Raw genomic sequence first — 18,012 nt, forward strand, 5'->3', positions numbered from 1 at the left:
GCCCAGGGTGGCTTGCTGAGGGTTGCTAGAGCATAAATGATGGTGCTATTTCCCAGCTTAAATGGCACAAGTCAGCCGGAAGAGAAGCCGATTGCGCACATATGTATACTGCCCAACATGTGTTATCTAGGCGTTACGAAGGAAGGAACAGGAGTTGCGGGAGACCGGGAGATCTTGTATTTGCAAGGGAACATTCTACCTCATGGTTATTTCCCGGTCATCTCTGGTGTCGTCACGTGTCCCAGAATGAAGAACTTAACATGGTTTGGTGTTCTTTTAAGTAACGGGGAAAGTGGTTTCATTCATTCATTCAACACAGCAGGAGTCTGAAACATTTCTCTGAGTGGCGTTGAACTGCCAACCACAAACCTACGGCGTCAACCTCAGAACCTTTTGTTGAGGAGTGTGTGTTTCTACTTCCTCACTTCAAAACGCTTCTCTCCATCTGTGAAGTTCAGGACATCGCCTCCGAGCTCTGACGATGACCCCCCCCCCCCCCCCCCCCACTGGAGGAGCTGCACCCCTCCCTGTTCGGGAGGGGGGTGTGTGTGTGTAAGAGGTGGGCCTCCCGGTAAAATTGCATAGGCATAGGAGACCCCCTGCCAGGCATAATGGGCATGGAGGGGTCTTCGGACCCTTTCAGCACCCAACCCCCAAACACAATTATTCTGCAGGCGTCTCATTTTCTTTTTTTGCGTGGTCAATTACCAGCCAGCCAGCCCCAGCATTTACAGGCGTGTGCATACAGGTTACTGGATAATCAGCATCCTAAATTGCCCCATGAATGAAGGGATGGGGGGTGTTGAGATTAGTCAGTCAAGCTGAAAAGAGAGGAGAGGGGTTGGGCCAGCTATCACTCTCAGCATTCCCAGGTTGTAGGGGGAGGGTTAAGGTCTATCAACTTTGTTGGGTTTCTGATAAGATATGATCCTGCGGAATGTTGTTGATGGATGTGGTAAATGTTTTCCAGTGTAGCTGTGTGTGTGTCCCTACATATGCGTTCACGATAGAGACAGCATGTCTATTGCCACTGTCGCAATTTCAAATCCATCTTAATTCTTCGTCCTTGCATCTGCGTACGTGAGGCAGCTCATCCATCTCACTTCTCACTTTGCAGCCACCGCCACCAGTGAAGTCATCAGCACCGCCACCTCCTCCTCCTCCTCGTCCTTCCCACTGCCTGGCCCGGCAGTCTCCCTCTTCCACTCAGCCAGGTATGAAAGCGGGCAGACACCTGACCAAGGGGATTAATGATCCTTGACCCCCACACATCAATTACCCCTCATTACCTGCTCTGTGTCCCCTCTCAGGAGAGAGCAGTGTAACAATAGCACAACATGAAAGTCAGCCGTGACTCTGAATGGATCTCTAATGGGCTCTGCTTTGTGTGTGTGTGTGTGTGTGTGTGTGTGTGTGTGTGTGTGTGTGTGCGTGTCCTCAGGAGCTGTGCTCAGTCAACCTTTCAGTCCCTGTCATTCTCTCACAGCACATGTACAATGGACAATTGTCCACGCTTTGCTTTGCCCTATCGAGTGGAGGAACCGTCAGCTGGAGGAACCAAAGGGCCGCCCAGCGGTGCGGCTCAGAGGAGCTCAGGATGTGTCAGGAAGGAGGTTGTGCAGAGCTTCTGTGCTGTGTCTTTTGGGCTTGTTTTGGGTTTGTGGACTGAAGCCTTTTAATTTTGTCATTCACCTATTCAGAACAGAATGACAACTTGACAAGCACATCATCTCCTATCCCTGATGACGTACCGGGCCAGTTTTATTGGTTCTGTCGAAGTCCAGGGAGGATAAACAGCAGAACACGCAACATGTAGCAGACCTCTGGCAGGAGAAGACGGCCGCGTCTCAGTTGTCATTCAATCCCCCCGGCCTCGCCGTCTGGTCTCGCCGTCTTACCTGTGGACTTGGGGAAGTTCTCTTGCAGGTCACGTGACCTCTGCTCCACACCAGACTGCACAATAAGAGACAGAAGTAATGACCATGAGGGGAGGGAAAGGCAAGATGGAGGCGGGGGGCAATTACCAGCAATTAGAAGCCGAAGAGGTGCCCCCATCATCCCTTCATTATGGGAGCTGTGTAACCCAAGCCCAGGGCACCATATGGGGGGGGGCTATTGTGGTCCCCCGCTCCCTGTGTTTGCTCTTCACCCTGGGATCTGGGATCGGACCCCTATAAGGGCCGAGGTCTTTCTCTGGAGAGCCTGGCGGGAGGAGGGTCTGAAGTCATCTGGATTCAGCTTTGACATCCTTGGGTGGGTGGGGGTGTGAATGGATTATTTAGCACGGGGGGAGGGGGGGACCTAAGAAGTCGAGATACGTTGTGTCTTAAGCTGGTGCCCACCTTAAACTCACATCATCTCCTGTCATAGCGTCAGATTCATGCCCTTGGTGGGTGTCAGGGGATTCAATGCGGCAAAAATACTACTTTACTTTTTTTCCTCTTTACTACGAATGTTTTCACTAGATGCTGCTCCTGCCTCACCCAGCGGGCCAGGGGTTAATGGATTCCTCTTCTGAGGGCCGGACAGGAAGCTAATGGGAACGGTAAGATGATGAGGTCACTCTTACTGGTCAAAGACAACAAGGGAGGTTTACAATATGTGTGGGTCACTAGACACCAAATAGATTCCTGTACAATCGGTTCGGTTTGTCTGGCCTGTTCTGGTGGACAGAGCGTCTAGGGACTCGTACCTGGAGTCATTACAGAGAGAATCTCTGTTGATATAGGGCTAACCACATAGAATATAACCCACATCTGAAACTATTGAGATTTGTTCTGGAAAAAGGCAAGTTGTAGATTTTGAAAGTTCACAACCATCTGCAGATCCAGAGTTGGTCCAACACACACAATGCCTGCTCTATCAGACTCTTTGGTAACCTGACCTTTGAGTAGAACATGGCCATCTGTGTGGTACTGTAGAAAGGCCAGTGAAATACACTTTGCCTTCCAGGCTGCAGCTATCATCCATAGATCCAGTGTAGTGTTTGGGTGAGAGTGTGTGTCTGTGTGTGTTCCTTGATGTTGAAGTCAATGTTCTGGTGTCAAAGGACAGCCCGACTGTGATATCCATACGATCCATAGACAGATGGAGGGCCATTACGGTCAAAGCCCATGGCTTTGTTTGTCCTGAGCCTGTGATGAAATATTGATGGAAAAATATAAATATTTTGCCTGCTGCTCAGTGGTGCTCGTCTAAAAGGGTTAATGAGTGTGAGGACTTACCTTCCTCCTGTTACCCCAAGACAAAGCCCTACCAGGGCTTACATTGACCTGTCGGTAGTCCGGGGCCTCTGTGGACATACGACTAATCGATAGCTTCTTACAATGCCAGATTGCATTACCTATACTCTTCACAGGTCGGTTTGAGAGAGAGTTGACTCACTAATTTGTGTCAGTGTGAATGTACAGGAAGTGCTGGACCACCCTTTTGTTGAAGGTATTCAGCTGGGTTACATAGTTATTCATTAACATAGAGGCCTTCGGTTGATTATGCAGCATGCTACTACTACTGTAAATACTCACTAACGACCCACCACAACGGATACTGTAATTATCACTTAACTTGCTGTTTTAGTTGTGCTACGGTCTTGGGATCCAGCTCAATAGCTTTGTTATTTGTGAGCTTTGTTTTTTTCTGAAATACATTCACATTTGTTTTCCCACCAATATATATAATAAAGTGTTTATTGTTCAAAGATGCATAAGTGTCGAAAACAATATTCTCTGTCCCTTGACAGATAAAACGTACAAATGACTGAACTGAATGCAGCTCCCCCATTTCCACTTTTACATGCAGACTATGAATGAAAGTGTTGAACGTTGACAGTACATTAATTCAAAGTTTGTTTGCTTTAATGCAGGTCTAGGTACATACAACGTCTTCCTTAGATCCTTAACATACCAGGTTACTATAACCCCCCCACACACACACACACTCCCCCCCGGATCAGTGGTAATACAGCATGTTTATTTCCGATCAATACATTTATCTCCTCTCCTTATCAGAGAGTCTTCCCTTTCACTTTGCCCCTCCCAGGGGTGTGCTGGTTGGGCTTGTTTTGCTGGCACACACACGCATACACACACACACACACACACACACACACACACACACACACACACACACACACACACACACTCATTAAGTCGGTTCGATCTATTGCCTCACTAGGGGGTGAGAGTGGATGAGTGGGCCTATCAGGTTCAGCCGGGTAGCCCAGCCCTCTCATGCCAGCCTCTCAGCAGATTATTTGGGAGATGTAAATGTTTAATGGTACTACTGGTTATTTGGTTGTTGTTGATGTTTGTTGTGATGAATGGTAATGCTGCAAGTCTGGGATTGTCTCTTCCTCTGCACATAAACTACTCAAGAGGGTGTGTGCATGCGCATGTATGCGTGGTTGTGTGCGCGTGTGTGCGTGCGTGTGTGTGCGTGTGCGTGTATTTATGTGTTTGGTGTTTCTTTGGTTTCGGGGAATTCACCGTACAGGCTAAAGTAATGAATAGGTCTAGTTATTCAAAAAAATCTGGTGACCAAAGACATGATCGTTCAAACTGTGGTTTGCACCAATATGTTGAGCCGTAACAGCGATCACACATATGTATTTCCTTGCTGTGTACATGTGTCTATGCTATAAGCACAACTCGTGTCAGCAGATTAATGTTGCACTCAGGGTAATGTATTTGTTATTCAATTTGACACAAAGCCGTAAATTTCACGGAAGCATTTTACTTCCAAGAGAGTGTAACGTTGTATAGCCTTATACTTAAATATTTCAATGGAGAAAAATTGCATCTTTCACTGTAAAATATGTCTTTAGACACGATAATATGCGGCTCTACGGTGCTCCGTAGGGGAAACGGCTTGATTTGGAGAAGGAAAAAAAGATTGCCCGATTAACAATGGATGACTGTGAGATGCTTTCATTTTTGTCATAACTGACACTCAGATTTGAATAGAACCCCTGTGTCATTTCACGATCTCGGCGCGCGGTGGTGACAGCAATGAAATTACACGCAGAGTACACTTGCGTCTACCAGTGCCAGGAAGCCTAGAAACACTCAATTTAACCATTATTTCCTTTCAGGCGCCGATGTTGCCTACGCAGGAGTCGGGCAAAACAGTTTCCAAGGAGAATTGGTGACTCTGGGAGTGGAGGGGCGAGAACGGGACAGGTGGAGAGAGCCGCCAGGAGATAGGAGCGATAAAGAAAGAGTAGAGGGAAGGGGGGGGGGAGGCTAAGAGGGTTAGTGGAGCAGGGAGGGGTCACAGTCCCAGCGGAGAGAGAAAGTGAAAAACATCCGTAATTTCCACGACAGTGTCCCTCATAATTGAGTCATTTAAAGTACAGATACAGAGCTGAATCAAAGCAAAGTGGCAGAGAGGAGAAGGAGGAGGAGGTAGCAGGTAGAGGAAGAAAAAACAAAAAAGTAGACTAAAGTGTAGAATTGGACTGTTTTATAAAGGAAAAATGATTGCCTGTTTTCTTTGTCTTCTATTTCAGTGTAAACTGTCGTATGTCTTTCCGCTTTTGATTTCCCCTTCCACTATCCATTTCCCTTCATCCCTTTCAATGGAGAGAATCTACCTTCCCAAATCATCCCTAGAATAAATCTGGTGTTTGTATGTATTCGTTCTGTTGGCTTTATTATTTTCCAGAACTTGGAGCTCTTCCTTTAACACACACACACTCACATGGACACACACACGCATGCACACAATGAGTCAGAGGAGTTGCAGAACAGGTTGAATACTGACCCCAGGGAGATGACCATGTTGTGAGAGACAATGGCATGTAGAGGAAATGGTATCAATGACATTTGATAAGCGTACCCACCCTGTCCCACTCACATGCACGCACACACGCAAGCATACACATTGGCAGTCGTCCAGAGACTCACACCTGTGCAACCTCAATCTGTCAGACTATTTCTGGACGCAAGTGGTGAATTTGTGTATGCATGTCTCACCGTTGCCATTTTTCTTCTCCTTTAGAATTGTCTTGAAACCCACCCAGGTCTTTGATGATTTCATCATTTCCCCACGCAGCCACCTCTCACCCCGAATACATTTACTGCCACATGGTTGCAATATGCAACAGGGTGTGTGTAGTGTCTGCTGCTCCAGTCGGGCTACATTAGGGGTTGGCGGGCAGCGGGCCCCCGGCTCCTGCTTAATGTTCCCCTCGTCCTCCTCAGAGGTGATAACATGCCCCCGGGCCGACGCGGCTGGGAAATGGATATCTCTAGGAGTTAATGTCAGACAGAGCACATCGGAGGAGGATGTCAATCCACTTGTCTGGAAGACAGGGTCAACTGCATTAGTGTGTTGCATGTGGTGGGAAGCTATACGTGGTATGCATCTAGAATCTCCTGTTTGGATTTATGATGTAAGATATGTTACAGCCCAAGGTTTGATCAGGGTTATAATTGCTTATACAATAATCAGAACTGTCCTCTACTTTACATTTTAAATCTGTTTAGTCCATCTATTTGTACTGACCATTTACAGTAAAGGCAGAATATGTTGCTAATAATGCATTTCTTGATTAACATATCACTTATGTGACATAAGAGAGATAGTTTGAATGTGTCTCTCTGTTTTAAGTGTTCTCTCTGGGCAACAGATGGGCCGATCACTCTGATTGAGCTTGGGATACGTTTTCAGGAACAGGAACAGATTTGCATTAACTATTTGAAGTTTTGCAGCAATTTTACTCTCCTCTGTCTAGCTGCCGACATTTTCCAGATGTGCACGAAAAATATGTTTCCACATGTGCAGATAGTGGGAAAGTCAATATATGTATCTATCATGTCCGTCAGGAAGTGTTAGGTATCTTGCGAGAAAGGTTGCAGTATTTGCAAGGGTTCAACACTCACTATTTATGTTTAGGGCACTTTTATTGCAACTTTAATGAATACTTATAGAGAGTTATGTCAAGTGAGCTGTTGAATATGTCCAAGGTTTTAAGTTTAATAGAAGTGAAAACATATAGCATAGGCCCGTGGGTAAATCCAATAGTCCAAGGATTCACAGGGACTTCATATCTTATCCAATAACAACCATACTCAACCCAACAAGAACTCAAGTAACCACGGTAGTAAAATAATAAATATATAGCTGGCAAACCTTAGCAGAAAGTCACTTCATACACCACTTAATTAATTGGCAACATTACGTGTTCTGATGTAATACACCAAATATACCAGAATATGGTGAATAAGGAAGTTCATTGCTGCATTTGGAGATGTGCAGGGAAGGTGACTTGCCAGAGCAGCTGCTATTTTCATCTCCTCTGTTTTTGTGTAAGATATCTGCATCGAACCATCAATTTTATTTTATAGGCTGCAGTTTTATCATCATGCGTCGCAGACGGCTGAACTCCAGCCTGTCAAGTGGATCTGACTCTCGTCGCTGTATTCCCGCGAGATCGTCCGAGAAGCGACGGCCATGCACGTGTGCTGTTTTTTTTAAAGCGTGATTCTGAGCCGCCTTGTACGGAGGATGATGATGGCGGAGCTGGTGCAGGGACAGGGCCGGGTGGCTCATCCTGGATCCAAAGATGACTTCGCAGAAGCGATACGCCGGATACGACAGGTAACTAATCCACCAATGAGAAATCCTCCGCTTTCTTGCGACGAGACAGACATTTCCTGGCTGTTAAAGTGCCTTTAGACCCCCCCCCCCCCCCCTCCACACACACACACACACACACTGGAAACACTCCTCATGCAAAGCTCGCTAGCAAGCTACATAGCCTCCAGCTCCCAGGAAGCAGAGACTATCTCCACTTTGCGGGTTGCTTATTTAAAAACACAGCAGGGAACTTGGTGGTGGGAATGACAACGTGTACAGGAAACGATATAAATCGGTTTGCCGCTATCCCAGTAAACCCACCAGCCGGCCAGCCCGAGTGAAACTTTAACAACACAACACCAGCAACACAGTGCAACCTGTTGTCAGTCCACATAAGTTGGCTGTAGCTTTCAGGAACACGACATGATGGCTTCTCGTTGAATGCCAAGCTAACTGACGGTTCTGGCGGTCCACCACGACACTGACCGAATACTGTCGACCCGGAATTAAAGTTAGCTTGAGGGGTATATGATGGAGCAGAGCGCCCTTGCCAGAGCGCCCTGGTGCTCCTCACTGGTGCTCCTCACTGGTGCTCCTCACTGGTGCTCCTCACTGGTGCTCCTCCAGAGGGGGGACGTGAAGCAGAGCGCCCTGGTGCTCCTCCAGTGGGGGGAGCAGAGCGCCCTGGTGCTCCTCCAGGGGGGAGCCAGTGGAGGGTCGTGGGGCAGCTGACCAGCGGGGGGCTTGGTGAGCTGCTACGCGAGCTCATTGCGCACCTTTAAAGTTTGGCAAATAGCACACACACAGTGTACACAACTCCTTAAACACATGCCACGAATACTAAGTTCTCGGCTTGAAGTGTCATTCCCTGGATCGCCTTGTCATGTCAGCGTCCCCTTTTGAGATGATCGACTGATATCTGGGCAAGTAGATCACTAGTAACCAAAGTGCCATTTGTTTACTAAGGTAGTTTCACTCAAGCCATTACTGTTTGGTTTCAAAGTTCATGTTTACAATATTGAACATGGTGTGTAGTGGCTCCTTACTGCTGCTTCCCCTCTACCCATAAAGTAGGCCTATTTTAAGATGTTTTCCGAGCCACATTATTTCTTTACAACCGGGGATTCTCACATACGCACAAATGCATTTTTCACATGCATTTCCTGAATTTGTGGTAGCATTCAAATATCATCCATGTGGCATCATTAGTGACTGGGTTTAAGGGCACTTTGCAATTCTTGTTATTAGGTGAGTGCTGCATGCAGCGCTCAACTATTTGTTCATAAGTTTATTTTTCTTTCTTTCTTTTCGCTTATTCTCTACAAATTTTGGGACCTATCTCCTTCCTCAATTTTTCACCTAGAGACTCCATTCAAATTTTAAAATATTCAGAATAGCTTGGAATATCTGGAATAAAAATCAGATTTTCAGATCTTTTTTTCTACTTTTAAAATATTATCTTTTTTTTAACATGGGAGTCAATGGGAGGAGCAGAGCCGACCTCTGGTACTTCAACTGTTCTAAGACGTAACCAGTGTTGCAACAGTTACCTTGAAAAAGTAATCAGATTACTGTTTAGTAAGGTTAGTGAATTAAGATTACTTTACTTTACTTTATTAAGAATACTGAAAAATGTTCAATTTTTTCGGCAGCGACGGATCCGTCGTCCAATCAGATTGCGTATGCAAATTTAAGCACTGTGACACTACTCGGGCTCTGACGACCCTGGAAAGCTCCCCGATCCGTCAGCCACGCCTTCCGACGTCCTTTGACGGACGGTGCAGTGGGCACGAGGCTTCAAGGTCTACACTCGTCTCTGATAGATTGAAGTCTTTGGAGACTTACGCTTCACACGCACACAAACAGGCAGACAGGCAGACAGACAGACAGACACATCACTCCATCGCTCTCAACGCCAATCGGTGGTCCGGTAAAAAAAAATAGTAATGCACAGTGACTTTGATTAGTAACTTTAATCTGATTACAGGTTTGGAAATAGTAGCGCGTTAGATTACTCGTTGCTGAAAAAAGTGGTCCGAGGCCAGTACTGGCATCACTGGACGTAACTAAATCAATTTTAAACCGTTTAGCTTCGTTCAAACCATTTAGCAAATCTACACACTTGTATCTTCAGTAATATCTAAACGGAATTTCTATATTATTTAAACTTTCTTCAGAATCATAGTTTTAGTTTCAAACCGTCATATTCTACAGTTGGTCCCATTGAAGCCGTCTGCCCATTCTAACACTTAAATAACTTAAGACATCGTATCTCGGGTCAAATTTCAACTGTTTACTTTCGTTCAAACCATTTAACAAAGCTACACACTTGTATCTTCAATAATATTGAAATTGAATTTCGATATCATTTAAACTTTATTCAGAATCAGTTTTAGTTTCATACCGGCTTCGTTTTCAGTTGGTCTCATTGATTTACGTTGACGCTGGAGCGCGATGACGTTCAGCAGTGTTGCCAGATTGGGCGGTTTTTCCCGCCAGATTGGGCTACTTTTGGATGACGTTCAGGCAGTGTTGCCAGATTGGGCGGTTTTTCCCACTATTGAGCTACTTTTAATCATGCACCGGCTCGCTATTCTCTTAAAGACACACACACACACAGTGTTGGGAAAGTTCACTTTCTACGTGAACTAGTTCAAAGTTCAGTTCACAAATTTTAAAATGAACTAGTTCAGTTAAACGTTCATTATTCAAAATTTTGAACTAAGTTCACAGTTCCAAAAAATGAACTAGTTCATAGTTCTTTTTTTCAATATGTTGCTGTGAGCTATTCGTTTTTTCTGGTATTTTGAACATTGAACCCGCTTTGAGGTTTGTCTAGGATGTAAGAGTGGTTGAATCAAGTATCGTAGCTTAATACAGTTTCTATGGTGTTTTATTGCACATTTATCGCATTTTGTAAATCCCATTGATTTCTGTTCGAAGACTCATTGCTCGTTGGCCGGAAACAGAATGGGGGGGTGTTCACGTTTGGTTGTAGTCTTTTCGCTCGGCTCTAGCCCTACTGATGAAACGTAGAACCGAGCGAAAAGACTACAACCAAACGTGAACAGCCCCCCTTTCCGTTTCCGGCCAACAAGCAATGATTCTATGAGGTATTCTAGTCCGCTGAGCTATGAGCCAGAGAGCTAACGTTATGGATTGTACATATTTATAATTCGAAATTCGTCTCAGCCTTTATACCACAGATACTCTAGGGTCTATAGCATATAACCGTGTTGCCTGATTACAGTTTAATTCATTTTACACAATTTAACAGTTCTCGTTTTGAAGAATAATCACCGCGCCATTCGTTTCAATGGGAATCGCGCCGTTCTGTACTTTCAAAAGAAAGTGTACATATTTATAACTTGAAATTCGTCCCAGCCTTTATACGACAAATACTATAGGGTCTATAGCATATAACCGCGTTTTCTGATTATAGTTTAATGTAACAGTAAGCTGGCAACACCGCAACTGCAAATTAACCGCACAGAGATTAGCATGGCAACCGGTCAAACAACACAGCGATCTGCGCGCGCATTGATAAACAAATAACCCCGATTTTGAACGAAGTTAAACCAAGTGAGCGTGCCGTTCACCGAAACCAGAATGAACGAGTTCAAAGTAACGTTCATCAGGCAGTAATACAGTTGGTTCAGTTCACGTTCGCCCAAAATAGGAACGAGTTTATGAACTATCGTTCAATGTGCATGTTTACATTGTTTACTCCATTTAGACTTTTGAACTTTTGTTCAAATCCCTTCACTTGACTCTTTGTCTTAATCTATGTGGCTTTATTAAAAAATATTTTCAACCTCACTTTGTACTACAGCACTCACCGCATTTTCTGCAGGAAATACATTTTCTAGTTATTAGATGACATGATTATATACAGTGGGGCAAAAAAGTATTTAGTCAGCCACCAATTGTGCAAGTTCTCCCACTTAAGATGAGAGAGGCCTGTAATTTTCATCATAGGTATACCTCAGCTATGAGAGACAAAATGAAAAAAAATCACTAGAAAATCACTGTCTGATTTTTAAAGAATTTATTTGCAAATTATGGTGGAAAATAAGTATTTGGTCAATAACAAAAGGTCATCTCAATACTTTGTTACCAAACACGACGAGTTGAGTTTTTACCAAAATTCTATTTTGGTTTCATCTGACCATATGACATTCTCCCAATCGTGTTCTGGATCATCCAAATGCTCTCTAGCAAACTTCAAACGGGCCCGGACATGCACTGGCTTTAGCAGGGGGACACGTCTGGCACTGCAGGATTTGACTCCCTGGCGGCGTAGTGTGTTAGTGATGGTAGCCTTTGTTACTTTGGTCCCAGCTCTCTGGAGGTCATTCACTAGGTCCCCCCGTGTGGTTCTGGGATTTTTGTTCACCGTTCTTGTGATCATTTTGACCCCACAGGGTGAGATCTTGCGTGGAGCCCCAGATCGAGGGAGATTATCAGTGGTCTTGTATGTATTCCATTTCCTAATAATTGCTCCCACAGTTGATTTCTTCACACCAAGCTGCTTACCTATTGCAGATTCAGACTTCCCAGCCTGGTGCAGGTCTACAATTGTGTTTCTGGTGTCCTTTGACAGCTCTTTGGTCTTGGCCATAGTGGAGTTTGGAGTGTGACTGTTTGAGGTTGTGGACAGCTGTCTTTTATACTGATAAGGAGTTCAAACAGGTGCCATTAATACAGGTAACGAGTGGAGGACAGAGGAGCCTCTAAAAGAAGAAGTTACAGGTCTGTGACAGCCAGAAATCTTGCTGGTTTGTAGGTGACCAAATACTTATTTTCCACCATAATTTGCAAATAAATTCTTAAAAAATCAGACAATGTAATTTTCTGGATTTTTTTTTTTCATTTTGTCTCTCATAGCTGAGGTTTACCTATGATGAAAATTACAGGCCTCTCTCGTCTTTTTAAGTGGGAGAACTTTCACAATTGGTGGCTGACTAAATACTTTTTTGCCCCACTGTACTTCAAACTAGTTGATGGCTAATCGTACAGCTCATTGCACTGTTAATGTTTGTGTTGTGATGACTCTGTTGATCAGAGCTTTAAAAATGATGTTATAAATGTGGCTGTTTTTCACCACATTCTTACATTTTCACATTCTTCACTGCTATCCTGTGTGGTATAATTTCATGAGGCCTGCCACATTTGTCATGTACTCCATTTGACATGTGTTTCAAGTATTTAAATGCACCTTCGTCCATTCCAGCACTTCAGCGGTATTCTCAAACGGCTCTAATTGGTATCATTGTATCTTTTCCGTTGAAGAAATCTTCAGTCAGACTCAGATCTCAATTAAGTGTAATTTTCTTGAATATACATTTCAGTGGAAGAGGTTGCTGTTTAAAAGAGGAAAACAGTTTTTTATCCAGCACAATTAAATATTTAAATGCCATCCATGCTGAAGATACAAGGACAAATTTTGCAACTGCAATTGTAGGTAGTGCTCAATTATGGATGAAAATTGTTCTCTAACTAGACTATGATGCACAGAACACAGTTAATTTAAAGTGGAGACATTTTAGAGTTTGGGGACTTTTAAAGCATTATGAATAAATGAAATTGTATGTAGCACTATGTTGGACATGTCAGTCAATCACTAGTTCTCTTAATGGAAAGTGACATTTTGTATACCATAGAAGATAGAAAACTAGTTGGACAAGTTCAACATGGATTGACTGTACAGTCACCGACCCTTAAACGCATTCCAGTTAAAGATATGAATGTTGGAAATAATGTGTTCTCAGGATATTTATATTATGGTAGCTCAGAATAGGTCATTTGCTGGGAAGTGGCTTTAACTTTACCAAATTATTACTGCTGCCTCCCCGCTTGCGTTAATCATCAAATCAATGCAAAGTGATAACTATCATTTTATTTGTTGTGTTAAAAGGGATATACATTGAAGCAGATGAGTTGCAATATATGACAAGTGTCAACACTTGATGCTGCATTACATTTTCTTTTCTCTCCCTGTCTCTGCAGATGGCAGCTAAGGTTGGAGGTGATCAGAAGCTGAGTCTTATTAATCCCTCTGCAGTCATAGATCCTTCTCTCTACAGCTATGAAGGCCAAAAGCGCTCATTGGACAATGGAGGTAAACAATCTACATGCCCATTCACACATAATGTTCTCATAAATCTAGTATTTCTAACTTATTTTAACAACCAAATGATGACTTGATATCGCCAGAGGTAATGCAAAGAAACAACACTGGCAATGTTGCTAACTTCCCACTTCTGGCTACGTAGCCAATCTACGTTGGGTGACCAAGGTGGAAGCCAAAGCGTTCAGACTAAGAGGAAGTATAAACTACCTTTGACAACAGGAGGAGGAGCCGTGAGTAGGGTTGAGCATCGAAACTCGGTTCCAGTAGGGAACCGGTTCCGACGTAAAACACGCATGGTACGACTACGACTGCGACTTTCTTTGTAGGTCCATGACCGCGAGGCGTGGTATTTCAGGCCAACTGGTAAAAGAGTGTCACGGCTTTCAAACATATAAACCACAAAGCCTATGGGCAGCTCGAGACTCGGGACGGACTTGTCAACGCGCTGCGGCATTACTTATTTGATGTTGTTTTGATTGAAGATCGGCAGGTTGTAGTGGGGGGGCCTGGTGGTGTGTGTGTGTTGCGAGCGAATGTAATTTCAAAGTAACAAACTCAAAGCCAATGCATCCATTCAAAACCAAATAAACAAATCAAAAGCAGTCGCTTATTCGCTTCAAATACTATATTTTCTTTTCAAAACTTGGGAATTAATACGACACGGTACCGAGCGGTTGAAAACAATGATGCCGTCTCCTGTGGCTGCCTTGCGCACCTGTGTTATATTACTTAATATGACTTTGGCAGAAATGTTGCGCCATGCACGCAAGTGTAAACGCGAGCAGCATAGCTGAGCGCCTGCCTGCTTTCACCGAGTAATTAATATTATTTGTAATTATTTGTACTATTTTAAAAAAATATTTATCAGTCACAGCACTCAAAGCATCCTTTCCTCTTCTGGAAAGTCGAGTAATTTAATGCCAACCGTAAATCTTGCATATCAAGTAGGCTAGCAAACACCGTTGCCATTCAAACTCAGTGTCTGCTGACTTTCTGCTTAATGTGAAACTCATAACAAGTCGTGCATGTATGCAAGTGTGTGCAGTTTCGTTTTTTTAAGTACCGGTTCGAGAACCGTTTTAGCACCGGAACCGTTTGAAAAGTACAGAGTAGGCACCAGTATCGGCTAAAACCCAAACGATAACCAACCCTAGCCGTGAGATTCAGACCACACCCCTACTATCCTGACTCCTCCTCAGACAGTTTATTAGCGGACTTTGAGATATTGGTAGACACATCCCTCTGTGATAAATCATGGTTATTTATTGTTTTAAGTCCTGTTGTCCATCACGGTAGATAATCTAATGAGCTCTGCGTGCCTTCTACCTTTTTTGTTTGATCTGTAATTCGGTGGAAAAAATTCAGGGGGAAAAATCAATTCTGTCTGTCACGATATTTGAGCAGGCGACTATCGATGCAGTAGTGCAAAAAAAAAACATATCCCAATTGTATTTAACATTTTGGTTGATGACCTTGCAGCCAACAGGACTGGACTCTAGCAGTACACATTTGTTTATTTTTCTCAATTTGATTGAAGCTCTAAGTTACTCTTATTTATATGATTATTCTCAGGTTTATGTTACTCTATTATGTCTGCTTTATGATACTCATAAATTATTATTGTATTCAAATAATTTTAAGTTATGTGCTTGGAGCTCAGCATTCATGTGAGATGTCTCCTATTCAGAGTATAATTACTAAGGTCCTGTGTACTGAATGTTCAAGGACAAAGTTTTTGCACTACCGTCCTAGTTTTTTGCACTTATGTGTAGAAAATATTGTTGTTCACAGAATTAAATGTGACATTTGAAGTGAGTTGAGCAGTCTTATTTTCTGCATTTTTTTGTAATGCCTTTGAATAATAACGGGGACATGAATCCCAATCTATCGAGAATCGAATTGCAATACTTGCTTTATAGCAAAATCGTAATACTATCGAATCGTCACATTTTTTGGCAATTCCCACCCCTAGTTCTGCGTAGTGGCAGGTCCTCACCATACAGTTAGTTTTTCAAGTTGATTTTAATCTGATGTTGCTGTGGCCCGACGCATTAGTGGTGAGGCTGTTTTATCTATATGGTGAATATCAGTCGACGTATCGATATCGATAATTGCTTACGGCCTGGCTCTCAATTTGACCTATTCAATCCCCCATACTGTAACCCGTTCCAGGCCCAGTTGGTAGACAGAATGCTTGTACCAAACCAAGCAACAGGTCTTCAATGTTGTATATTCACAGTTGACAACTTTGACATTTAAGGCACTGGCATGTAACTATACTGAGTATAGATCTTTAGTTCATGAGCATTGTTGCACCCCAACATCGTTTGGACTTGTACACACTCCTATGGCTGCCAAGGGTCTAGATCACGGCAATTAAATTACAAATTCAGTTGGGAAAGATTTTCAAACCAAGAAGTTTGCCTGGGCAGGACATTTTTAGCACCTGGTAAACGGCAGGTAATGACAAACCTTATACCAACACAAATGAATGTATTGAAAATTAGTAATGTTTATTCATCGCTTCCCTTGAAACATTTGTAACGGGCACTTATACAAAAAAAAACAACTATTAAAAACAAAACAATAAAAAAGCTTCACTGACTAGAATCTGAGGTAGTAGCAATATATCACTTTAATAAATTTGGTCTGACATATGCACAACTGAAATTGAATGATCAAAATGGTGCACAGTATGAGTAATAACTTGTTACCCTTTTTTAATTAAAATAAATATTTTGGCAATATACCCAGGCACATCACAAAGTGCATTTAAAAGAATAAACCCATGACAAGTGACGGTAACTTCACACAGATTAATACAATTCTACTTCTGATGGCTTTGTTACACATCCCACATAATGTTGATTTAGGCTGTAGTTACCCTGCCGAGTTTCTAAGTGGGAGAAGTGACAATTTGTTTCTGAACAAGAGCGGTTACTTTTTGCCCATGAGACATCAATGCAATCCGAAGGGATTGGTGGAGTAGCGTCAGTCAGGGAGCATCGAGAGCTGCTTTTCACTGAGTTCATGTGTGAACAGCTTGATTCACATGTGTTTGTTGATCCAAACATATTGAGCACGATAAGGGGAGCAGATGCAGCATTCGGCCTGTGCTCAGGTCAGTCGCAAAAAGGGCCAGTGTGACTCGGAATGCACTCATCTGTTCCACAATTTAAAAGATGGTTTATTCTTGTCTTTGTAGCCCTACATTTCGGCTACTCGGGTGCCTGTGAATTTAACGCTCGTAAAGCAGACATCGGCCATGAAGTGATCGTCCATTCTGCGATTCAAGCGGGCTTCTGCATTTTTTTGCTTGGTGCTGCGGAGAAAAGGAGTGATCTCCTCTGAGATCACAAACGCTCCAGTGCACTGCCTTTGGATGGCCAACTGACGTCCCTGTTCTCAATCAGTTTGCGGGGCTCAGCAGACGTTTCTGAAGGCAGTATGCGAAATAAGCGGTGTTGGAGGCGGCAAATAAAATAAATTGTAGCCATCACACTGCCGTTGTCGTTTTGAGCTCTCCACTTAGTATTTTTGCGCACAACACAGTGATGCACAATGCAGTGTAACAATATCATCTGAGGTGCAACAGCTGACCAACATGCTGCCAAATCATTTACTCTTCCTGCCATGGATGGAGCCCCGTCCGTCACAATGTGCTCTCACCCCTCGTATCCAAACCATTTCACCAGTTGTGTTTTATTCTGACGACGGTAAGCCGAGCACCTCTCGGAAGCATTTGCCATAAAAAAAACCTGACATATATTCACAATTGTGCAGTATTAGTTGTATCTGTGTTCTAATCTACTTCTATAAACATGACATCAACTTTCTTCAGGACTTCTAACCTTTCAACAGATTTGTAGCAAAAATTTCAGCTCTGCGAATATTTTAGGTGGTACGTTTTTAATGGCAGAGGGCACACTTGTTTTATTTTGTCATTTATAACGTCATTCACGACAGCCAGCATGCAGTCTGTAAATGGCATTTTTTTCTTCTTCGCCAAGACCCAGGAAACACGAAGGGTAGCTGCTGTACTCTCTTGGGCTGTGCATGACCGCACCATAGTAGTACTGCTCCAGTTGTAAGATGCAATCAAACTCTGCACCTTTGCAGCCCTCTCCTGAGATCCATTTGGAAAGTTTGAGCAGAAAGTCTGGTGTTTCACAATGTGGTGTTCCCTCACATTGTATTAAAATTAAACACATCGGTTTGGCGTTTGGATTTGGCGCTAAAATAAACAAATATTCAGTCCAGGCAGGGTTAAACCGCCAGTTTTTATTGTAAATTTTACATTG

The 18,012-nt window shown here is 43.3% G+C and overlaps 1 protein-coding gene across 2 annotated transcripts in view; it reads left to right on the forward strand.

The window, feature by feature from the left end:
* The first annotated feature begins 7,489 nt into the window (after positions 1-7,489).
* Positions 7,490-18,012, forward strand: part of fubp3 (far upstream element (FUSE) binding protein 3) — a 31,530-nt gene continuing 21,007 nt past the window's right edge. For both annotated transcript variants that reach the window (XM_079735268.1, XM_079735269.1), the window contains exons 1-2: positions 7,490-7,599; positions 13,588-13,699. In XM_079735268.1, coding sequence (XP_079591394.1) covers positions 7,507-7,599; positions 13,588-13,699 — 205 coding nt within the window. In that variant the 5' untranslated portion in view covers positions 7,490-7,506. The remainder of the gene's footprint in view (positions 7,600-13,587; positions 13,700-18,012) is intronic.

Source organism: Pollachius pollachius, assembly GCF_949987615.1.
Source record: "Pollachius pollachius genome assembly, chromosome: 4".
Lineage (NCBI taxonomy): Eukaryota > Metazoa > Chordata > Actinopteri > Gadiformes > Gadidae > Pollachius > Pollachius pollachius.